General features: G+C 46.1%; 2 protein-coding genes across 4 annotated transcripts in view; both read left to right on the forward strand.

Moving 5' to 3' along the window:
- Positions 1–6,407, forward strand: part of ALDH1L1 (aldehyde dehydrogenase 1 family member L1) — an 87,173-nt gene extending 80,766 nt beyond the window's left edge. The window contains exons 20-23 of the mRNA XM_066353561.1: positions 485–650; positions 1,569–1,674; positions 3,285–3,484; positions 6,103–6,407. Of these exons, the coding sequence (XP_066209658.1) occupies positions 485–650; positions 1,569–1,674; positions 3,285–3,484; positions 6,103–6,158 (528 nt within the window). The 3' untranslated portion in view covers positions 6,159–6,407. The remainder of the gene's footprint in view (positions 1–484; positions 651–1,568; positions 1,675–3,284; positions 3,485–6,102) is intronic.
- Positions 6,408–10,711: 4,304 nt separating this feature from the next.
- SLC41A3 (solute carrier family 41 member 3) overlaps positions 10,712–25,162 on the forward strand; it is a 70,900-nt gene continuing 56,449 nt past the window's right edge. For 2 of the 3 annotated variants that reach the window (XM_066353091.1, XM_066353094.1), the window contains exon 1: positions 10,829–10,909. The gene's annotated coding sequence lies outside the window, so the exon portion shown is untranslated. Of the gene's footprint in view, positions 10,783–10,828; positions 10,910–25,162 lie in introns of those variants that run through there. The other variant, XM_066353092.1, reaches the window with a different exon arrangement.

Genomic DNA, 25,162 nt, shown 5'->3' on the forward strand with positions numbered 1-25,162 from the left:
GGGCCCAGGCCTCTCCATTGCACTGTCTGTCCCACCTTGTCACCCTGGCACCATGGCAGGTCTGCTGTTTCCCCATCCTGTCCTCATCCCATACCCTGCAGTCCCAGGACACCCTTCCTTCAGTTCCTTAGCACAGGAGGCCGGGTGCAGGATCAGTGGAGAGACACGCCCTGTGCTGCCCCCACCCCCTCACAGGCACACCTGCCTCTCTTTCCTACTCGCCTATGTCCCTGCACAACTCTGTTTCCCAGCCCGTCAGACACTAGGCTTGGCTCTCCTTGTACGTAGCACACATTTGAGTCTCAGCCTGGAAGGTGGGTTGGGAACAAGAACATGGAATGCCCTGAGTGCCAGGAACTGGCCTGGGGACTCTTACAGGGGCCAGTGGTTAGTCATTGGAAATGCAAACGAGAGGGGTCAGGTGAGGAGCAGAGTCAGAAGCTGCGGCACCCGAGTGAGACCTGACCGGGAGGACTTCCTGCAGGTAGAAGAGGTGAGGAAGATGAAGATTGGCAACCCTCTAGACCGGGACACCAACCATGGGCCACAGAATCACCAGGCCCACCTGCAGAAGCTGATAGAATACTGCCGGCGCGGCGTGCAGGAGGGGGCCACCCTGGTCTGTGGCGGGAATCAAGTCCCTCGGCCAGGTCAGTCAGAACGCTCCCAGCCCACTGGGCAAACTGAGGCCGCAGGCAGCGGGGCCTGTGAGCTCCTGCCCAGTTCTCACCGGAGGGAGCTGAGGCCGTTTCACAGGGACTGATGGAAAGCCAGCTGAGAGGCTGCACTAGCCAAAGAATCCATATATATTTTCAGAATACATGTCACTAAAAAAAAAACAACAAGTCTTTGTCATAGTCCTGAGCCTTGGCCAGACTTGGATCTCAATGTCAACCCTATCATAAACCAGCTCTAACCCTCATGTTCCTCAGCAGCATTTATTTTATTTTTTTATTTTTTATTTTTTTCTGAAGCTGGAAATGGGGAGAGACAGTCAGACAGACTCCCGCATGCGCCCGACCGGGATCCACCCGGCACGCCCACCAGGGGGCGACGCTCTGCCCACCAGGGGGCGATGCTCTGCCCATCCTGGGCGTCGCCATATTGCGACCAGAGCCACTCTAGCACCTGGGGCAGAGGCCAAAGAGCCATCCCCAGCGCCCGGGCCATCTTTGCTCCCATGGAGCCTCGGCTGCGGGAGGGGAAGAGAGAGACAGAGAGGAAGAAGGGGGGGGGGGTGGAGAAGCAAATGGGCACTTCTCCTATGTGCCCTGGCCGGGAATCGAACCCAGGTCCCCCTCACGCCAGGCCGACGCTCTACCGCTGAGCCAATCGGCCAGGGCCCTCAGCAGCATTTAGTTGAAAGGGTTGTGAGACTCACATGAACTCACCGGTCTGGGGCAGGAAAGTCACCCAGAGAACATGGCGTCCACCATGCAGTATCCGAAACTGCATGGCCGGAGTGGTATGGGTGTGTGGTGGCTGGCAGGACCCAGCCTGGGCAGTGAGAGGCTACAGGACTGGAGGAGGGCCTTCCCCCACCCCATGGGCCTCTGTCTCTCCCACAGGTTTCTTTTTTGAGCCAACCGTTTTCACAGACGTGGAGGATCACATGTTCATAGCCAAGGAGGAGTCCTTCGGGCCTGTCATGATCATCTCTCGGTTTGCCGATGGGTAAGGAATTCTGCTTACGTCTCTCAAGGCCTAATTTTTTGTCATGCATTCCTGGTTTTTTTCTATGGGCTTGAGGAGGCAGAAGGAGAACTTAGACAGGCTGGGGGCTGGGGGTTCATCCTGGGTGCCTGCAGAATCCTCGTCAACTGCTGAGCCGAGACAAGCCCCTGGGGACTGGCTGGGCTTTGGGTCCCCGTGTGAGCCTTCTCTAAGCCAGGGGTCCCCAAACTTTTTACACAGGGGGCCAGTTCACTGTCCCTCAGACCGTTGGAGGGCCGGACTATAAAAAAAAAAACTATGAACAAATCCCTATGCACACTGCACATATCTTATTTTAAAGTAAAAAAAAAAAACAAAAAAAAACAGGAACAAATACAATATTTAAAATAAAGAACAAGTAAATTTAAATCAACAAACTGACCAGTATTTCAATGGGAACTATGGGGCTGCTTTTGGCTAATGAGATGGTCAATGTGCTCCTCTCACTGACCACCAATGAAAGAGGTACCTCTTCTGGAAGCGCGACGGGGGCTGAATAAATGGCCTCAGGGGGCCGCATGTGGCCCGTGGGCCGTAGTTTGGGGACCCCTGCTCTAAGCCTTTGGCTTTCATGGTGTGTTGAGCTGTGTCCTAAATATCTACTGCTATGTAATAAGCCACCACAAAACTCAGAGGCTTGAAATAGCAAGTTATTTATTTCACCCCTGAATGTGCAATCCGGTAGGATTCGATGGGGCTGACCGCCTCTGCTCTGTGCCGCGTTCGGGCCTCGACAGCGATGCCTGGAGTTGTTGTCCTCGGGGAGGCGCTGAGCCTCTCCACAGGCGCTCTCTCGCGTCAGCCTTGGGATCTCTGCTCCGCACCGGGCTCCCACGCAGACGCTGGGTGGAAGCTTTAAGGCTTCTCAAGACCTATCAGTCAGCCTCAGAAACCCCAAAACACGCCATGTCTGATTGGCCCAGCAAGTTGCCAATACCAGCTTGGGTTCAAAGAAAGAGGGCTGGACCCTGGCCATATCTGAACCACCACAAGTTCTTTTATGGATGGACTATTATTTTTCAGAGTAGAACCTTTGAACAGGTTATAAAATGGCGCCTCCTCCTAATACACTCTACTTCCAACTGTCAAAAAATTATCAAAATTATCATCATATTCTGATTGTATTAGAATAAGCTACTTTTCTAACCATCTACCAAGCAAGTATTGTGCTACATCTTCAAGGAACATCTAGACCTAGCTCCCTAGGGAACAGCCAACGCACGTGCATGTCCCTGTGTGGTGAAGGCCCCCCCCTGCCTCCTTTAAGTTCCCGTCCACCCTCTGTCTTTAAAGTGAGGAGCTTACTCTTGTGACCCAAAGGGTCCTGTGGCCGACTGTGTGCAAATTCAACTCATCTCTTCCTCTTTCTTTACCACTGTTCTCTTCCTGCTGCCGCCCACCTCCTCCACTGAAGGCCTGTCTCATTTCTCCTCAGAAGGTCCTGAGTGGTGGGGAGCTTGGAGGGAGCTGGGCTCCCCCTTTGGGGGAGGGGATGCAGGTCTCCCCGAATCTCATATCCAGGACTGCTCCCAACCCTTCTTCACCAAGTTCTTCCTGGATTTTCCCTGCAGTGACGTGGACACTGTGCTGTCTCGGGCCAACGCCACAGAATTTGGCCTGGCTTCTGGTGTCTTCACCAAGGACATCAGCAAGGCCTTGTATGTCAGTGACAAGCTGGAGGCAGGCACCGTGTTCGTCAACACATACAACAAGACTGACGTGGCTGCTCCCTTTGGGGGGTTCAAGCAGTCTGGATTTGGCAAAGACCTGGGTAAGCTAAGTCTAAACATCTGCTAGAGTCCCATGTTTAGATGGGACCTAGAGAGGTGCCAGGTCCCCTCCCAGGGACCAGGGATGTGGCATTGACAGCATGGCCATTGGTGCTCGTGTCTCACTGGGAAAGGACAGGTGATAATTACAACAGTAACCAAACTCCTTCTAGAAAGTGAGGCAAGCTGGAAAACAGACAAGACAAAGTATGCGGGTGAGGAAACTGGGAGGGGCATGTTAGCCAGGAGCATGGGGGGCTTCTCAGGGAGACGGCTCCTGCCTTAAGACCCCCGTGGTGGGAGGAGCTAGCCATGAAGACCTGAGGGTGTGTTCCTGGAGCAGGGGAGGATGGGTCCCAGCCGTGGTCTTGGAGCCACAGAGAGGCTGGTGTGGTCCCAGGATGGGTGGGACTAGAATAGAACAGGCCCAAGAGGCAGGCAGTGGCCAGATTGAGGGATCCAGAGACCATAGTCAGGGCTGAGGCTTCCTACTCGGGGAGAGGGGAAGCCATAGGGCCAAGTGTGTCCACTGAGGCAGTGTGAGTCCCTAGGGTAGAGATAAGGTCACCAAGGTGACAAGCCAAATGCCAGCTGGCCTGACCTGAAGGGGAAAGTGCAGCTCTACCCCAGCCCTCCCGGGGAGGCTGCTGCATAACCTAGGGTGAGTCCCATCCCCCATCCTGCCATCCCAGAAACCAGCAGTTGGGGACCGCTCAAGCTGGGGATGGCAGAGCTGATGCTAAGGTTGGCAGGGAGCAACAGGAACGAGAGAATGGGTGATTGTCTCTTAGAAACCTCCACCCCTTCAGGCCTCCCCTGCCTAGCTCAGAATCCTCAGGGAAGTTCGGGCTGAGCCTGAAACCAAGGGCAGTTACTGAGGGTTTTCTTTCTCCTTCCCTCCATCTTTCAAGCCCTGAGGAAAGCTCCAAGGGATTTTCTGAAAGGAGCCCAACAATAGCCCTCAAAGCCTGACTCACTACACTGCGCGTGCAGAACCTGGCACTTGTGCATGCAGATACAGGCACACACTCGCACACAGGCAGACACCTGCACGTCTGTGCACACACATGCACACACATGCACACTCACATGCATGCTGGATACTTTCGCCCCCTCTGTCCTTGCCTTCCCTGGGCTACCTTCTTGGTGTCCTCCATAGCCCATCATCATCCAGGGGGGGCTATGGGTCCCCAGAACATGATCTCTGTCATTGATGAGTCTTCCCCTGACGAGCTTTTCCAGACCATTTCTCTGCTTCCCCTGTATCCTGTGCCCACAAACCAGGTCTTCCAAAGAGCCTACCTGGGGGGACCAGAGACCTCACTGGGCCCCAGCGGGTGATGAGGGCAGCCCGGGCGGCAGTGTCGGGCTGCACGGCTCCCGGAGCCCCAGCGGGTGATGAGGACAGCCCGGGCGGCAGTGTCGGGCTGCACGGCTCCCGGAGCCCCAGCGGGTGATGAGGACAGCCCGGGCGGCAGTGTCGGGCTGCGTGGCTCCCGGAGCCCCAGCGGGTGATGAGATGAGGACAGCCCGGGCGGCAGTGTCGGGCTGCACGGCTCCCGGAGCCCCAGCAGGAGATGAGGACAGCCCGGACGGCAGTGTCAGGCTGCACGGCTCCCAGAGCCCCAGCGGGTGATGAGATGAGGACAGCCCGGGCGGCAGTGTCAGGCTGCATGGCTCCCGGAGCCCCAGCAGGTGATGAGATGAGGACAGCCCGGGCGGCAGTGTCAGGCTGCGTGGCTCCCGGAGCCCCAGCAGGTGATGAGATGAGGACAGCCTGGGTGGCAGTGTCAGGCTGCACGGCTCCCGGAGCCCCAGCGGGTGATGAGGACAGCCCGGGCGACAGTGTCGGGCTGCACGACTCCCGGAGCCCCAGCGGGTGATGAGGAGATGAGGACAGCCCGGGCGGCAGTGTCAGGCTGCACGGCTCCCGGAGCCCCAGCGGGTGATGAGGTGATGAGGACAGCCCGGGCAGCAGTGTCAGGCTGCGTGGCTCCCGGAGCCCCAGCGGGTGATGAGGTGATGAGGACAGCCTGGGTGGCAGTGTCAGGCTGTGTGGCTCCCGGAGCCCCAGCGGGTGATGACATGAGGACAGCCCGGGCGGCAGTGTCAGGCTGCACGGCTCCCGGAGCCCCAGCAGGCGGGGGAGTTGTCAGGCAGCCACAGGCCCCTCCTGCTGGCTGAGGGGCTGGAACATACCAGCCTCATACAGCCAAGTTCTGGGGCCCCAGGAACCCTGTGAGGCACCCCTTCTCCCAGTCACAATTTGATGGGGAATTAGCTGGAAGGCAGCAGTGGGGAGGGGCTAGCACATCTGGGTGACCAGAAGGTACCGAGAGAGCCTCCTGGCTGCCCTGGAGCTGGGAAGCTGGCCCCCCTCAGGTGGACGTGGGTGGAGCTGGGCAGGTCTCTGGAACGCTGGCCTCAGATGGGTTCTGTATTCCGATGCCTGTTGGACTCCTCCCCACAACTGATGGCTGACCCCCTAGTCTCGGTTCCTCACCCGTCACTGGGGCCGAGTCAAAGTTGACCCCACTTCCTCGCTGCAAAGATCTGTGGGATAATATGCCTGCAGGAGGTGCTATGACGACGGTTCCAAATGGCATGTGCTGTCTTGCAGGAGAGGCAGCCCTAAATGAGTACCTGAAGATCAAGACAGTTACCTTTGAGTACTGAAGGAAGGTCTCATGAGAAGAAAGCCGCTGTCGCACAATCTGATCTGCCTCTCCTAGCAACCTGGCTGCCCTCTCGCCCCTCCCGGGTGCACAGCACCTCCACCCAAAGTGGCCGTGGGAAGTCTCCTGCCCGCAACCCTTGTCCCTGTCGGGGACCCCAGCCCTCCAACCCCAGTCCAATCAGAGCGACATTTGGCTGGCTGAAACAGTGGCCCTGGGATGAAATGAATAAAGCTTCTGATGAGCAGTAGCCAGCACCGTGTGTCTTTTCTGCCCATCTGGCTGTGCCCTGGGCAGCCCTGCAAGTCCATGACCACAGTCAAGTTCGTGGCCCCAGAGACCAGTTGCCCTGGGAAGAGACACAGAATTGAGAAATGGGTGTGTATCAGCCGCAGCCTGAGAAAGCAGGTGCTGTAAAGGAGTGAAAAGGTCAGAAGGTCTGTGTGGGTCACCCATCCCCTGCCCAGACACCCAGGGAAGGAAGCAGCAAGGGCTGAAGAAGCTCAGACTGTGAGGCAGCTCAGCGCCTTCGATGAGTGTGGCCTGTGTGGGAGCCCCCCCAGGGCAAAGGGCCTCAGCTGGTCAGACAGCACTGCAGTGGATAGTGGCTCCTGAACCACCGTGGGGTCATTGCCCTAGAGCCCTGGTCGGCACACTGCGGCTCACGTGCCACATGCAGCTCTTTGGCCCCTTGAGCGTGGCTCTTCCACAAAATACCATGTGCAGGCACTACCTCGATAAGGAATGTACCTACCTATATAGTTTAAGTTTAAAAAATTTGGCTCTCACCTGACCATGAGGTGGCACAGTGGATAGAGCGTCAGACTGGGATATGGAGGACCCAGGTTCAAGACCTCAAGGTCAGTCACCAGCTTGAGCGTGGGCTCATCTGGTTTGAGCAAAAGCTCATCAGCTTGGACCTAAGGTCGCTGGCTCGAGCAAGAGGTTACTCGGTCTGCTGAAGGCCTGTGGTCAAGGCACATATGAAAAAGCAATCAATGAACAACTAAGGTGTCGCAACGAAAAACTAATGATTGATGCTTCTCATCTCTCTCCGTTTCTGTCTGTCCATCCCTATCTATCCCTCTCTCTGACTCTCTCTCTGTCTCTGGAAGAAAAAAAAATTGGCTCTCCAAAGAAATTTCAATCATTATACTGTTGATATTGGCTCTGTTGACTAATGAGGTTGCCGACCACTGCCCTAGACTGGCATTTCAGACCAGGGCAATGCGCAAAGGGATTGTGAACATGCCTTAACACAGCAATTTACATCAGAGCAGACAAATCCCACATCTTCCCCTTCCCTGGGTCCACACTATTTTGCCTGAAACACCCCTAGAGCCAGGGCATCAGTAGCGGAGTCTGAACCAATGCAGCTGGCCTTGGCTGGTCCCGCTGGGCTCCTCCCAGTCTGAGGCATTCACAGGGCTCAACCCTGTCTTCCCAGCAAACAGCCCTTCACAACAGAGGAGCAGGCAGCACCTCGAGCACAAGCCTATCCAAACCCAAATCATGCCCTCTTTGGACACACACATAGAGCTAGGTTTCAGCCAGTGCACCCACCATAGTTCTACTTGAGACCTCTAGCTTAGATGTGCAACACTAGGCTCCTAGTCTTCCCTTCAAGAATTGTCCTGAAACTGTAAACTAAGTATAATCAAAAACCACCTGGTTTTCCCCTCCTATAAATTCCTCACTTGAGTGTCTCCTTTACTTTTACACAGAACACTTCATTTCTGAGGCCTCCAAATGTCTGAGGGATTTTTCCCACATCAAGCCATTTTCTGCAACACCAACTGAGTGTCCTATGATTTAAGTCAATTCTAACACTGTCTGGGAATTGCATTGTAACCTGCACGCTCAGTCCCACAAGACTGCTCCTGCCCCTCTTCAGGTTAATCTGGAGATGTCAGTTAGTACAGTGGTCCCCAGGACCGGTACCGGACAGAAAGAATAAATAACTTACATAATTTCCGTTTTATTTATATTTAAGTCTGAATAATGTTTTATTTTTTAAAAATGACCAGATTCCCTCTGTTACATTTGTCTAAGACTCACTCTTGACGCTTGTCTCATAAGTTCAACAATTATATTTAAAAATACCACAGTTTTTACGCCGGTTGCATAATTTTATTTTGTGCATTTATCCATCCCACCCTAAAGGCCGGCCCATGAAAGTATTTTCTTACATTAAACTGGTTCGTGGTTCAAAAAAGGTTGGGGACCACTGAGTTAGTAGGTCCCAGGTTACCTTCAACTTCTATCCAATTTAGCTATAAATTGGAGATTCCCATAACCTCTCTAAATCTTTAGTTTCAATTACCAAGAGCAGCTCACAGAACTCTAGGTCTATTTTCTTAATTCCGCACACTCCCACTCAGGACCTGGAATTACTAGCTGCACTGGTTTGCGGCAGATAAGTTCTATGTTTTTTGCTCTGTGCAGCAAGTGGCCCCAGGCACTATAGGAAATAGTTAATCTATAACTGGTTGACTCAGCTACCCCTGCAGGCTCCCTTCCCTTCTTGTTTCTTCCTCCTTAAGGACAAGGGGTAGAGCCTGACTGGGTGGTGGCGCAGTGGATGGAGCGTTGGACTGGGACGCGGAGGGCCCAGGTTTGAGACCCCGAGGTCGCCAGCTTGAGCGCGGGCTCCTCTGGTTTGAGCAAAAGCTCACCAGCTTGGACCCAAGGTCGCTGGCTTGAGCAAGGGGTTACTCGGTCTGCTGAAGGCCCATATGAGAAAGCAATCAATGAACAACTAAGGTGTCGCAACAAAAAACTGATGACTGATGCTTCTTATCTCTCTCCATTCCTGTCTGTCTGTTTCTATCTATCCCTCTCTCTGACTCTCTGTCTCTGTTAAAAAAAAAAAAAAAAAAAAAAAAAGACAAGGGGTAGGGGACCTGACTTCTCCTTCCTTAGAGGCAGGTGTGAGGGGAGAAGCATAGATGGATTAAGAAAAGAAGGAAAGTTGCAGAAATGATTGAAGCTGGCTGATGGGTGTGGGGCCATTTTTATTGTGTTACTTTTGTAGGTCTGAAATTTCCATAATTTAAAAAGTTAGCCACAACAGCAAAACACTAATCCGGGAGATGTGATGGCTGCAGGCTATGCCTTTGTAATGGCCGGTCTTCATACACCCTTTAAAGAAGAACTTATACCCCCTTCCTCTTTCACAGTTAACACTTCCACTTCCCTGCTGTGTTAAATGTTTCATCAGTTGTAAGGTCAGCCGAAGGAGGACACCCGAGTTCAAGCAAGAAAAGTTTATTAGGGGGTCATCTGCCAGGCTGATTCCTAGATGGTCAGCAACCGGTTCTCTAACAGGTAGGGTTAAATAGGGGATTCGAGGGTGGGGCTGGTGGTCGCTATGAGGGAAAGACGGATTAACCATAAGTAAACTAGGGGATCTTCCACACCCAGGTGAGTCAGTCCGGATGTCTGGGGGGGAGGTGATCTGGAATTGGGTCCAGTTTGTTTGTTTGTTTTTCAGAGACACAGAGAGAGAGTCAGAGAGAAGGATAGACAGGGACAGACAGGAACGGAGAGATGAGAAGCATCAATCATTAGTTTTTTGTTGTGTGTTGCGACATCTTAGTTGTTCATTGATTGCTTTCTCATATGTGCCTTGACCGCAGGTCTTCAGCAGACCAAGTAACCCCTTGCTCAAGCCAGCAACCTTGGGTCCAAGCTGGTGAGCTTTTGCTCAAACCAGATGAGCCTGTGCTCAAGCTGGAGACCTCGGGGTCTCGAACCTGGGTCTTTCGCATCCCAGTCCGATGCTCTATCCACTGCGCCACCGCCTGGTCAGGTTGGAATGTCCAGTTTTTTAATGTCCCTTTGTCTACTTAAGGGAGGAGAGGGTCATGCCACCCCACCCCCAACCCTATCAATCAGTATTTTCCCACACAGGTGCCTTAACTTCCATAGACACATTGTTTCTTTACTGCTGACTGCATACAATGCCTCTGGGGCACAGGGACCTTACGGCTGGGCTACAGATTGCCACTGCTAACAGGTATCTGTTGCTCAACCAGATGCAGTAAACTAACCATAGAGTACAGAACATCCGACCCTCTGGGCGTGACACATTTCAACTCACAATACCAGACAGGACCTGACTACCTACCCTGTAAAAGATATCTCCTCCCCTTGCTTCCTGCTGACGCCTTTCTGGTCTCAGCCCATCCACTGGCAGATGCTTTAATAAACTTTTTACTTAAAAACCTCTCGGGCCTGGTTCCTCCGGACCTCACAGAGACTGGGTTTCCACCTTTGTAAGCCAGCCTCCAAAGAGAAGCTTCCCCAAATGGCTGTACAGAGTATTCACTGGAAAAAAAAAAAAGATGCGAATAGCTGGGGCACTCAGGAGTGACGCCAGCCTGGAGCTGGCATCTAACCCCGAGCCTGCCCACCGAGGAGAGGGGGCGCTTGGCCCCGGGGGCGGGGTCTGGGCCGCCCAGCCTCTGGGCCGCCCAGCCTCTGGGCCCTGGCTGCGGGCCGCCCGCCGGCCCAGCCCCAGGGCGAACGGGGGCGGGGCGGTTTCCTCTGCGAGCCCTTCCCGCGGCGAGCACGTCCTGCGCTCCCGGGCCTGCTGTCGGTCGCGGTCTCTCCGGAAGCGTCCGGTAAGCGAGGGCCTGCGCTCCACGGGGGGCGGGCCCCGGGCGGTTACGCGGAGTGGGGGGCCCAAAGGGAGACCCAGGCGGGGCGGGGACGTGCGGGGCTGCAGCCGGAACCGGGATGCTCAGAATGGTAAACGCTGGGCGGGGGGAGGTCCGAGATGGTCCCGAGGGCGATGTGCGGAAGGGGGAGTCGGGTGGGAGCCCCGAGCTGTGGGAGCGCGGCCCCGGACCCACGGCAGGGCGGTGCGGGGTGGATGATCTAAAACGCGGAGAGGGAAGGGAAAGGAGGGGAGGAGGGGAGGAGAGGGGAGGGGTGGGGAAGGGGACATGGAGTCCCGGGTGGGGCTTGGGGCGCTGACTGGGGTACCGGGTAAAGGGGAGGGACACCAAGGGCCCAAGGCGGGAGCGGTCCCAGCAGGGTTGGGGTGGGGGGCGTGCTGGAGAGAGGACCCCGAGCGTACGGGTGGGGACAGGTCCCCTTTTCAGGTAGCTCTGAGGCTCGGTCCTCCACAGCGCACTCGCCCCACATCTGGTGTCTAGGCTTAACTGTCCAGCTCCCCATGCAAATTCTCCAGCCCTCTCCCGCTCGCCAACTGATCAGAAACTACTCAGGTGGGTCCAGCTGTGCTTGTCTTTAAAGGTCCTCTAAGTGGTTCTGAGGCTGAAGTAGTTTAAGAACCACTGATCTAAACATTGGAACTCTGAGGGATTTGAATCTGGGACGGGACCAGCTAGGTGTCCTGTGATGCAAATGAATTATTTTAGTCTTCACAACTTCTTGTGAAGTAGGTGCTATTGTCCTCATTTAACAGCTGAGGTGATGGAGGCACAGAGATTTAACTTTTCCAAGTACACAAATCTAGGGAGGAAAGAAGCTGATACAGGGGATCCTTGGGATACAACACACTTCCGTTCCTGGCCCTGGCCGGTTGGCTCAGCTGCAGAGCATCCGCCTGGTGTGTGGAAGTCCTGGGTTCGATCTCTGGTCAGGGCACATAGGAGAAGCGCTCATCTGTTTCTCCACCCTTCCCCCTCTCCTTCCTCTCTGTCTCTCTCTTACCCTCCCGCAGCCAAGGCTCCATTGGAGCAAAGTTGGCCCCGACACTGAGGATAGTTCCATGGTCTTTGCCTCAGGCGCTAGAATGGCTTCGGCCACAGCAGAGCAACGGCCCAGATGGGCAGAGCATTGCCCCTCGGTGGGCATGCTGGGTGGATCCTGGCCAGATGCATGCGGGAGTCTGTCTGACTGCCTCCCTGCTTCTAACTTTGGAAAAATACAAAACAACAACAATTCTGTTCCTACTACAGTGATGTAACCCAAATTTTGGTGTAAGTCAAAACACACCCTAGCCTAAGTCACTTACCTATCCTAACACAGTTGTAAAATCATAATCTGGAACATAGAAACACAACTAAGCCACAGAAAAAGGAAAAGGACATAAATATACTGTATTGTACATTGTTCTGCAGTAACAGAAAAAGTGACAAAAAATGAATGTAAAAAAAAATCCCTTACCTTTATTCCTGTGGTTGGCCTGCACACTGGAAGGGGCATTGCAAGGTGGGAGAGAGTGACCTATTGGGAGGAGGAAGCTGGAGTGGCAGGAGAACCTGCAGAAGGTGCTGGAGATACTGGGTCAGGTGAATCAGGATTGCCTAAGGAACATGCAGGAGCCATTGGAGATCATTCTACCTGTACTACAGGTGTTCATCTTGAGAAGCTGCTGATGTAGAGGGTACAGGATCTGTTGTGGGCCTCTCTACCTTCTTAAAGAATTGTTCCTGGCTAGTCTGGAAGGTTGATCACTTCTTTTCCAAAATCTGCCTATAGCATTGCAAGGCATCCATAACAGCTCTGTAGACCTTTCTGAAACTGGCATCGCTGGAGTCCTCAGCCTGAAATTTTGCCAACCCATCCTCCACCATAGCAATACTCTCTGTCAAACTCTTGGTAGTAAATCTCTTGGGTCCTGGGGTTTTTATCTCTTCCTCTTCAATCAGCTGCTTCCCCAGCTGAATGAGGTCCTCCGCAGACATCTCCTTTCCATGTGACACCAGTAGCTCTGTGACATCCATCATGATGGCTTTCCTCTTCTTTGAAGCGCTGCCATCTGAAGACTCTGACTTTCATTTAGGAGCCATGAAAAGGGCCCAAAAGTCACCAAACAAAGCAACACACATGGGACACTTGTCTTTTTAACAGTCCAAAATCGCATAGGTTAAACGTATTGGAGAATACCAATTCCCTTACTCATACACTGCGTTACTGTGTATTCTTCCGCTGCTCACAGACTATATAGTTTGCCCATGTTGTCCGTAAGTATGACGCTAAAGGTGTAAGCCGAAAAACACTCACGTCTCAATGTTTTAAAGTTTTTATGGGAATGAGCATCATTAACTTGAAACGTCATATGTTGAGACTGTCGTTACCCAAAAGCCCCCTTTATCTAAGAAACAATAACCCCCTACAGAAATAACTAACATTTACACCTATATTTTCTTAAAAGAGTTGTATAATTTTAGCTCTTAGGTTTAGGTCTTTGACCTATTCTGAGTTAGTTTTTTGTATAAATATATGGTTTGAGGTAGAGGTCCAAATTTGCTTTCCTTTTGCATGTACACATTCAATTATCTCTGCACTATTTACTGAAGAGACTATTTTTCCATTAAATAATCTTGGTATTGTTGAAAATCAATTTACCGTACTTTATATAAATGCATGTGTTTATTTAAGGACTGTCAATTCTATTTTTTTGATCTATATCAGTGTTTTTCAATTGCTGGTCATATCTGTAGTCTTTATACAACATCAAGGTGGTTAACTCTTTTGTGGACTGGCACAAAATTTCTGGCAGACTGGCACCCATCCATCGGCTAGCAATAAAAAAAACACTGATCTATACTTCTGTTCTTAATGCCAATACTATCCTACCTTGACTACTGCAGTTTCAATAGTTAAGCTTTGAAGTCATGAAGTGTGTGTTCTCCAACTTTGTTCTACTTTTCCAAGATTGTTTAGGATTCTGGATTGCTTGCATTTCCATATAAATTTTAGGATCAGCTTGTCACTTTTTCCCCAAAAGGCCACTGGAATTTTGACAGGGATTGCATTGAATGTGTGTATCAATTTGAGGAGTATTGTGATCTTTACACTGTTAAGTTTTCCAGTCTGAACACAGAGTATCTTTCCATGTATTAGGATTTTTAATCATTCTTTCAACAGTATTTTCAGTTTTCAGGGTAAAAGTTTTGTACTTCTTTAGTGAAATTTATTCTTAAGTATTTTATTATTTTTAATGTTATTTCAGATGCAGTTTTCTTAGTTTAATTTTTATTTTTTTGTTGCTAGTATCTAGATATAAAACAATTTTTGTATTGATTTTTATATCCTACAATGTTGCTGAACTTAATAGCTGTAATAATTATCTGTGTACAAGATAAATTTCTACGTACAAGATCATATCTGTAAATATAGTTTTATTTCTTTCTTTCCAATTTGGGTGCCTTACCTTTTCTTTTCTTACCTAACTGTGATGGCTAGAACGTCAAGTACAATGTTTAATAGAAATGGCAAAGGCAGGCATCCTTGTTTTGGTTCTAATCTTAGGGGGAATATTTTTTTTTAATTTTATTTATTTATTTTTTACAGAGACAGAGAGTGAGTCAGAGAGAGGGATAGACAGGGACAGACAGACAGTAACAGAGAGAGATGAGAAGCATCAATCATTAGTTTTTCATTGCATGTTGCAACACCTTAGTTGTTCATTGATTGCTTTCTCACATGTGCCTTGACCACGGGCCTTCAGCAGGCTGAGCAACCCCTTGCTGGAGCCAGCGACCTTGGGTCCAAGCTGGTGAGCCTTGCTCAAACGAGATGAGCCCACACTCAAGCTGGCGACCTCGGGGTCTCGAACCTGGGTCCTTCCGCATCCCAGTCCGATGCTCTATCCACTGCGCCACCGCCAGGTCAGGCAGGGGGAATATTTTTAATCTTTCACAATTAAGTATGCTAACTGGGTCTCTCATAGATGTCCTTTATCAGATTGAGATAAATTTATCAGATTGAGGTAGAGGTCCAAATTCGCTTTTCTTTTGCATGTACACATTCAATTGTCTCTGCACTATTTACTGAAGAGACTATTTTCCCATTAAATAGTCTTGGTATTGTTGAAAATCAATTTACTGTACTTTATATAAATGCATGTGTTTATTTAAGGACTCTCAATTCTATTTTATTGATCTATATCAGTGTAGATGATATAGATCTTCTCTTTCTAGTTTTTTAGTGTATTTATCATGAAAGAGTGTTGGATATTGCCAAATGCCTCTTCTGAGTCTATTAAACTGACCATGTTTTTCCACCCATTATTCCATTAATCTGAGCTATTGCATTGATTGATTCATAAGATATATTGGTCTGTAATTTTCTTTTTTTATTATTTAGAAAATTAAATTTAACAGGGTGACATTGATCCACAAGTGTACATAGATTTCAGGTCAACATCACTACATCATTTGAATAGTCGATTATGTTGCATATCTATCACCCAAATTCAGATAATTTTCCATCACCTTATATGTTTCTCTTTACCTTCCCCTTCCTTTTATCTCCCTCCCCAGGTAATAATGTCACTGTTATCTATGTCCATGAGTCTCAGTTTTATATCTCAGCTATGTGTGAAATCATACAATTTTTAGCTTTTTCTAATTTACTTATTTCACTCAGTATAATATGCTCAAGGTCCATCCACGTTATCATAAATGTCACTATGTCATCATGTCTTTATGTGAGTAGTATTCCATTGTGTATATGTACCACATCTTCTTTATCGAATCCTCTATTGAGGGACACTTTGGTTGTTTCCTTGTCTTGGGCACTGTGAATAATGCTGCGATGAATGTGGAGGTGCATGTGTCTTTACATACTAATATTTTTGAGTTGTGGGGGCATATACCCAGTAGAGGGATTGCTGGGTCATATGGTAGTTCTATTCTTAATTTTTTGAGGAACCAGCATACTTTCTTCCATAATGGTTGTACTAATTTGCATTCCCACCAGCAGTGAATGAGGGTTCCTTTTTCTCCACAGCCTCTCCAACACTTGTTATTACCTGTCTTGTTGATAATAGCTAATCTAACAGGTGTGAGGTGGTATCTCATTGTAGTTCTGATTTGCATTTCTCTAATAGCTACTGAAGATGAGCATCTTTTCATATATCTGTTCGCAATTTGTATGTCCTCTTGGGAGAAGTCTATTCAGATCCTCTCCTCATTTTTTAATTGGATGGCTTGCTTGTTTTTGGCTGAGATTTGTGAGTTCTTTATATATTTTGGATATTAACCCCTTATCAGAGTTGTTGTTTGCAAATATCTCCTATTCTGTTGGCTGTCTATTGTTTTATTGACAATTTCTTCAGCTTTGCAGAGCTTTAAAGTTTGATAAAGTCTCATTCATTTATTTTTGCCTTTACTTCCCTTGCCTTTGGGGTCAAATTCATAAATTGTTCTCTATGGCCAAGATCCATGAGTTTAGTATCTATGTTTTCTTCTTTGTAATTTATTGTTTCAGGTCTTATATTTAGGTCTTTGATCCATTTTGAATTAATTTTTGTGCAGGGGGACAGACTGTAGACAAGTTTCATTCTTTTGTATCTGGCTTTCCAATTTTCCCAGCAACATTTATTAAGAGGCTTTCTTTTCTCCGTTGTGTGTTTTGGCTCCTTTGTTGAAGATGATTTCTCCATATATATGTAGTTTTATTTCTGGGCTCTTGATTTTGTTCCGTAGGTCCGTGTGTCTATTTTTCTGCCAATCCCTGCTGTTTTGATTATCGTGACTCTGTAGTGTGCTTTTAAATCAGGTTGTATGACACCTCTGGCTTCCTTCTTTTTCTTCAGAATTGCTTCAGCTATTCGGTGTTTTTGTACGGTTTCATACACACCTGCTGATTTTTTTGTTCCATTTCTTTAAAGAACGACATTGGAATTTTGATGGGGATTGCATTAAATTTGTGTATTACTTTGGGTAATATGACCATTTTAACTAGGTGCATCTTTCCTATCTATGAACATGGAATACTTTTCCATTTCATTGTGTCTTTTTCAATTTCCTTTAATAATGCATTGTAGTTTTCAGTATATAGATCCTTTACATTTTTTGTTAAATTTATTCCTAGGTATTTTCTGTTGTTGTTGTTGCAACTATAAAAGGGATTATTTTTTTAGTTCTTTTTCTGAAGTTTCATTGTTGGCAAATATTCAAGCAATAGACTCTGTATATTGATTTCGTATCCTGTGACCTTACTGTATTGGTATACTGTTTCTGTTAGCCTTTCTGTGGCATCTTTGGGGTTTTCAACATACAGGATCATGTCATCTGCAAAAAGTGCTACCGTTACTTCTTTTTTTCTGATCTGAATGCCTTTTTTTTTGTGGCAGAGACAGAGAGAGTCAGAGAGAGGGACCGATAGAGACAGACAGACAGGAAGGGAGAAAGATGAGAAACATCAATTCGTCGTTGCGGCTCCTTAGTTGTTCATTGATTGATTCTCATATGTGCCTTAACCCAAGGGGGCCACAAGATACCAAGTGACCCTCTTGCTAGAGCCAGCAACCTTGGGCTGAAGCTGGTGAGCCTTGCTCAAACCAGATGAGCTCGTGCTCAAGCTGGCAACCTTGGGGTCTCGAACCTGGGTCCTCTACATCCCAGTCCAATGCTCTATCCACTGCACCACCACCTGGTCAGGCTCTGAATGCCTTTTATTTCTTTCTCTTGTCTGACTGCTCTGGCTTAAACTTGTAGCACTCTGTTGAATAGGAGTGGAGAGAGTGGGCAGCCTTGTCTTGTTCCTGTTTTTAGAGGAAAAGCTTTCAGTTTTTCACCATTTAGTATGATATTAGCTGATGGTTTGTTATATGGCCTTTATCATGTTAAGGTACATATTTTCCTTCTATACCCATTTTTATTGAGTGTTTTTTAACATAAAGGGATGTTGTATCTTATTGAATGGCTTCTCTGCATCTCTTGATAGGATCATATGATTTTTGTTCTTTGTTTTGTTGATATGGTATATAACATTAATCGATTTCTGTATGTTGTCCATCCTTGGGCTCCTGGAATGAATCCCACTTGATTATGATGTATTATTTTTCTAATGTGTTGTTGTATTTGATTTGCTAGTATTTTGTTTAGGATTTTTGCATCTGGATTCATTAGAGATAATGGTTTATAGTTTTCTTTCTTTGTGTTGTCCTTGCCAGGTTTTGGTATGAGGGTTATGTTGGCCTCATAAAATGTGTTGGGGAGTATTGCTTCTTGTGTTTTTTAGAAGACTTTGGGAAGGGTGGATACTAACTCTTCTATGAATGGTAGAATTCACTAGTGTAGCCATCTGGTCCTGGAATTTTATTTTCAGGGAGGTTTTTGATAGTTGTTTCTATTTCCTCTCTGCTTATGGGTCTGTTTAGGTTTTTGCCATTTCTTTGTGACTCAGTCTAGAAGGATTGTATAGTTCTAGGAATTAATCCATTTCTTCTAGATTGTTGAATTTGGTGGCATATAATTATTCATAGTATTCTAGTATAACCCTTTGTATATCTATGATATCTGTGGTAACTTCTCCTCTTTCATTTTGGATTTTTTTTTTATGTGAGTCCTTTCTCTTTTTTCCTTAGTGAGTCTAGCCAGGGGTTTATAAATTTTATTGATCTTTTGAATGAACCAGCTCTTTGTTGTATTAATTTTTTCTATAGTTTTTTTGTTCTCTGTTTCATTGAGTTCTGCTCTAATTTTTACTACAGTGGTACCTTAAAATACGAATTTAATTCATTCTGTAACCAAGCTCGTAAGTCAGTCAACTCATATATCAAACTGCCGACAATGGACCCGTGCACCAACACGCCAACTAGTAGCAGCTTCCCAAATCACGACTCGTATCTCGGAATTTTGCTCGGATCTTGAACAAAAATATGGACCAAGTCACAGCTCATATCTTAAAAAAAACATTTGTATGCTGTTCTGTTCGTATCTCAAGGTATCAAGGTATCACTGTATTTCTTTTCTTCTGCTAATTTTGGGTTGCCTTTGTTCTTTTTCTAGTTCCTTAAGATGTGATGTTAAGTTATTTACTTGGGATCTCTCTTGTTTCTGGATATAAGCCTGTAGTGATATATCTTCCCTCTTATTACTGCTTTTGCTGCGTCTCAGAAATTTTGATATGTCGTATTGTTATTTTTGTTAGTATGTATAGTATATCTTTTGTCTCTGCTTTTATTTCTTCTTTGACCTAGTCATTATTTAGAAATATGTTGTTTCCCACATATTTTAGGTTTCTCCTTTTTTGTAGTTGAATTCTAATTTTAAAGCCTTATGGTCAGAGAATATGGTTGGTATCATTTTCATCTTCTTGAATTTGTTAATGATAGTTTTGTGGCCCAACATATGGTCTATTCTTGAGAATGTTCCATGTACACTAGAGCAAAATGTATACTCTGAAGTCCTGGGATGAAATGTCCTGTAAATATCTATTATATCTGTTTGGTGTCATGTGTTGTTTAAGGCCGATATTTTTTTATTGATTTTCTGTTTGGATGATGATTCTAGAGCCGTCAATAGTGTACTGAAATCTCCAAGTATAAATGTGTTTTTGTCATTTCTATTTTTAGATCAGTTAGTAGATGTCATATATTTTGGTGTCCTTGGTGCATATATATTAAGAAGTGTTATGTCTTCTTTATACAATGTGCCCTTTAACATTATGAAATTACCATCTTTGTCTCTGGTTACCTTTGTTGTTTTGAAGTCGGCATTGTCAGATGTGAGTGTAGCTACACCTGCTTTTCTTTGAGTATTATTTGCTTGGAGAATCGTTTTCCAACCTTTCACTTTGAGTCTACTTTTGTCCTTGCAGCTTAGATATGTCTATTGAAGGTAGCCTATGGTTGGGTTTTGCTTTTTAATCCAGTCTGCTACTGTGTCTCTTTATTGATGAGTCCAGTCCATTTACATTTAAGGTACCATATTCCTCTATGTACAAGATGCTCCCATATATAAGATGTACCTTAATTTTGGGGCCCTGAAATTTGAAAAAAAATGTATTATATAAAATTATTGAACTCAAGTTTTTTGTTTGTTTGTTTGTTTTTTGACAGAGACAGAGAGAGGGATAGATAGGGACAGACAGACAGGAAGGGAGAGAGATGAGAAGAATCAATTCTTCATTGTGGCACCTTAGTTATTCATTGATTGCTTTGTCATATGTGCCTTGATGGTGGTGGGGGGCTACAGCAGAGCAAGTGACCCCTTGCTCAAGCCAGCAACCTTGGGCTCAAGCTGGTGAGCCTTGCTCAAACCCGATGAGCCTGCGCTCAGGCCGGCACCTCGGGATTTCAAACCTGGATCTTCTGCATCCCAGTCTGAAACTCTATCTACTGCGCCACTGCCTGGTCAGGGTGAACTCAAGTTTTATTCATCATAAAATTTATACAAGTCCTCATCAAGCAGGAAAAAGTGGGAAATACAAGTAAAAAATATCTTCAACCACTGTATAAGACGTAACCAGTTTTTAGACCCCCCAAATTTTTGAAAATGGGTGCATCTTATACATGGGGAAATACGGTAAATATTGACATTTGAGTATTTCCTCTAGCCCTGTGGTCTCCAACCCCCGGAGGGAATATATTCTGCTGTTGTTAGGTATTCTATAGATGTTTGTTTAATCTAATTGGTTTATAGCGATGTTAAAGTCATCTATTTTCTTGCCGATCTTCTAATTGTTCTATTGATTATTGAAGGCGGAGTATTGAAGTTTACAGCTATTATAGTTTAATTGTCTTTTTCTGACTTCAGTTCTGTCAGGTTTTGCTTCATGTATTTTGTGGTTCTTTTTTGGGTGCATATTATAATTGTCATGTCTTCCTGATATAGTGAACCTTTTGTCATTATCAAATATCTTTCTTTGTAGTGACAATTTGTCTTAACATTTGTTTTGCCTTATATTAGTAAAGTACTCCAGCTCTCTTTGGTTACTGTTTTCCTATTGTATCTTTTGTTTTTTTCTTACTTTTCATAGCATATCTTTAAAATCCTTTCAGTTCCAACCTATCCACTTCTATTTAATGTAATTACTGAGAAGATAGGATTTATATCTGCCATTTTGCCATCTGTTTTGTATATTTTCAGGTTTTTTTCTTTTCCTCTAACCTTCATTACTGCCTTCTTTTATTTATTTATATATTTTTTATTGATTGATTTTTAGATAGAGAGGAAGAGAGAGAGAAAAAAAACATCAATTTGTTTTTCCACCTATTTATGCATTTATTGGTTAATTCTTATATGTGCCCTGACGGAGATCGAACCTGCAACCTTGTTGTATCCAGATGACTCTCTCACTAACTTAGCTACCTAGCCAGAGCCTCGTTATTTTCTTCTTTTGAATTAGATACATATTTATCTAATCTATCATTTTTATTTTCCGGTAAAGTAAATATATTTTAGTCATGTTCTTAGTGGTTGCCCTGGGAATTACAGTTAGCACCTTAACTGATAACATTCTAATTCAAATTAATAGCACTTTAGTTTCACTAATATATAAAACTTTGTTCCTGTAATAGCTCTGTGTACTTTCTCTTTGTGCTGTTATTGTCTTACAAAATTGCATGTGTATACTTTGTGTTCCATAAACAGTTATTTATAACTATTGGGTTATGCAGTTGTCTTTAAATCAGATATAAGGGGAAAAAATCCAAAAAATGCATTTATACTGTTTTTTACATTTGCCTATATAGTTACCTTTATATTGCTCTTTATTTCTTTATGTGGATTTGAACTATTGTCTAGATCCTTTTATTTCAGCCTAAAAGAAACCATTTGGTGTGTTAGTGACAAATTCAGTTTTTATTTATCTGGGAATCTTAATTTCTTCTTTATTTTTGAAGGATCCTTTTGCTGCTGATAGAACTCTTGACAGGGCCCTGGCAGGTAGATCAGTGGATACAGCATCGGTCCGGCATATGGGCAGCACAGGTTCAGTCCCCAGTCAGGGCACATAGAGGAAGTGACCATCTGCTGCTTCTCTTCCTCTTTCCCTCCCACAGCCAGTGGCTCAATTGGTTCCAGCTTGGTTGGTCCCAGTACATCAGCCTCAGGTACTAAAAATAGCTCAGTACTGGAGCATGGGCCCTAGACAGGGTTGCTGGATGGATCCTGGTAGGGATACAGGTTGGAGTCTACCTCACTATCTCCCCTCCTCTCACCTAAAAAAAAAGCAACACCCTGGTTGGTTAGCTCAGTGGTAGAGTATTGGCCCAGCTTGTGGATGTCCCATGTTCTATTTCTAGTCAGGGCATACAGGAGAAGTGACCATCTGCTTTTTCACCCCTCCCTCTCTCCCTTCTCTCTCTCCATCTCTCTCTCTATCTCTCTCACCTTCTCCCACAGCCATGGCTTGGTTGGAGCAAGCTGGCCCCGGCACTGAGGATGGCTTCATGGCCTCGCCACGGGCGCTAAAATACTTGGTTGCTGGGTAACAGAGCATTGGCTTCAGATGGGCAGAGCATCACTCAGTAGGGGGCTTGCAGGGCAGATCTCAGTCAGGGCACGTACAAGGCAGTCTGTCTTTCTTCCTCCCCAATTCTCTCTTAAGAAAAAAACAACTCTTGACAGTATTGTTCTTTGAGCACTTTTATATGTCTTCCCACTGCCTTCTGTCCTCCATGGTTTCTTATGAGAAGAGAGCTATTAATCTTATGTAGCACTCCATGTATATGATTTATTTCTCTTTGCTTTCAAGTGCTTTCAAGATTCTGTCTCTCTTTTTATTTATTTTTTATTTTTTGCCTTTTGCCTTTTGACAGTTTAATAATGGTGTGTCTTAGTGTGGCTCTCTTAAATTTATCCTACTTAATATTTGCTGAGCTTCTTGAATGTGAAAATTTGCTAATCAGATTTGGAAAGCTTTTTTCCTTTATGTTTTTAAGTATTTTTTTATACTTTTGATATTCCCATTATGTGAATGCTGATATGCTCAGTGCTTTCCTATGTGTCCCTAAAACTTGTTCATTTCATTTTTTGTTCTTTAGAATGAATAATTTCTGTTTACTTATTTTTCAGTTCAGTGATTCATTATTCTCTCTGCTCAGCTCAGCTATTGAGCTCCTCCAGGGAATTTCACATTTCAGCTATTATATTTTACAAATCCAGAATTTATTCTTTTAAAAATAATTCTTTTATTGGTATTCTCTATTGGGTTAAACTTTACTTTCATACTTTCTTTTAGTTGTTTAGACACGATTCCTTAAATTCTTTAAACATATTTAATGTAGCTGATTTAAAGTCTTTGCCCACTCAATGTCTGAGCTTCCTTACGGATAATTTATTTATGTTTTTTGTATTTTTCTGAAGTGAGAAATAGGGAGACAGAGAGACAGACTCCCACATGCACCCAACTGGGATCCACCTGGCATGCCCACCAGGGGACGATGCTCTGCCCTTCTGGGCCATTGCTCTATTGCAGGGGTCGGGAACCTTTTTGGCTGAGAGAGCCATGAATGCCACATATTTTAAAATGTAATTCCATGAGAGCCATACAACGACCCGTGTATGTTATACATTATCCAATAAAAATTTGGTGGTGTCCCAGAGGACAGCTGTGATTGGCTCCAGCTAACCATGAACATGAGCGGTAGGAAATGAATGGATTGTAATACATGAGAATGCTTTATATTTTTAACATTATTATTATTTTTATTAAAGATTTGTCTGCAAGCCAGATGCAGCCATCAAAAGAGCCACATCTGGCTCGCGAGCCATAGGTTCCCGACCCCTGCTCTATTGCAACCAGAGCTATTCTAGCGCCTGAGACGGAAGCCATGGAGCCATCCTCAGCGCCTGGGCCAACATTTGCTCCAATGGAGCCTCGGCTGCAGAAGGGAAAGAGAGAGACAGAGAAAAAGGAGAGGGGGAAGAATGGAGAAGCAAATGGGCACCTCTCCTGTGTGCCCTGGCCAGGAATCAAACACAGGACATCCAAATGCCAGGCTGACGCTCTACGACTGAGCCAACTGGCCAGGGCAGGGATAATTTTTATTAATTGCTTTTTCCACAGTATATGGGCCATACCACTTATTTTTTCTTTTGTGATGAGACAGAGAGATACAGAGAGAAGGACAGATAAGGACAGACAGTAAGGGAGAGAGCAGGAAGGGAGAGAGATGAGAAGCATCGATTCTTCGTTCGGCACCTTAGTTTTTTATTGATTGCTTTCGCATATGTGCCTTGACTGGGGAGCTACAGCAGATGGAATAACCCCTTGCTCAAGCCAGCAACCTTGGGCTCAAGCTGGCGAGCCTTGCTCAAACCAGATGAGCCCGCACTCAAGCCAGCGACCTCGGGTTTTGAACCTGGGTTCTCCGCGTTCTAGTCCAACGCTCTATCCACTGCGCCACCACCTGGTCAAGCTGGGCCATACCTTAATGTTTCTTTGAATGTCTTTATTTTTTTTTAAACAAATACTGGACATTTAAAGTTATATAATGTGACAACCCTGGACATCAGATTCTCCCCTCTAGGGTTTCTTGTTATTGCTGCTTGTTATAGTTTTTATTTCTTTAGTGACTCTTCTGAATTAACTCTTTAGTCTATATTCTTTATTGTATATAGCCACTGAATTCTCTGCTTAGTGGTCAGGTAATGATTGGCTGGAGATTTTCTTGATCACCACGGCTGGACCCAGTAAGTCTCCCAGTCTTTGCCAAGGGGACACACCTTTAACATTCATTCAGTCAGGTAGTTATAACTCTGCCTTAACCTTCACTTTCTGCCTGTGCAGAACCTCCACATTAGTGAGAGGGATGGGGAGAGTGAGAATGCTTAGCAGGGGTCCCCAAACTTTTTACACTGGGGGCCAGTTCACTGTCCCTCAGACTGTTGGAGGGCCGCCACATACAGTGTTCCTCTCACTGACCACCAATGAAAGAGGTGCCCCTTCCAGAAATGCCGCGGGCGGGGGGGGGGTGGATAAATGGCCTCAAGGGGCCACATGCGGCCTGCAGGCCGTAGTTTGGGGACACCTGGCTTAGGGCATTCTCAGGTATTTCCTGGGCATATGCTTTGCTCAACACGGGTGCCCTTCTAAATTCCCAGAAGTGTGTAGAAACTTTTTAAAGCCTGCATAGGCATCTTATTCCCCAGCTTTTCCTTGTAGGTTTTTGGTTAGTGTATTATTTTTTCAACTATTGTCTACTGCCTCAGGTAGCCACAAAGTGCCTATAACTGTTTCAACAAATGTCCCCTAGAGAAAAGCGTTTTTACTCTAAGCAACCTATAAGTCTGGTGAAATACAGACTGTTTGCAAGTGCTACCTTCCAGGGACCCCTGATCAGATCAA

The sequence above is a fragment of the Saccopteryx leptura genome, chromosome 11, assembly GCF_036850995.1.
Source record: "Saccopteryx leptura isolate mSacLep1 chromosome 11, mSacLep1_pri_phased_curated, whole genome shotgun sequence".
Classification (NCBI taxonomy): Eukaryota; Metazoa; Chordata; class Mammalia; order Chiroptera; family Emballonuridae; genus Saccopteryx; species Saccopteryx leptura.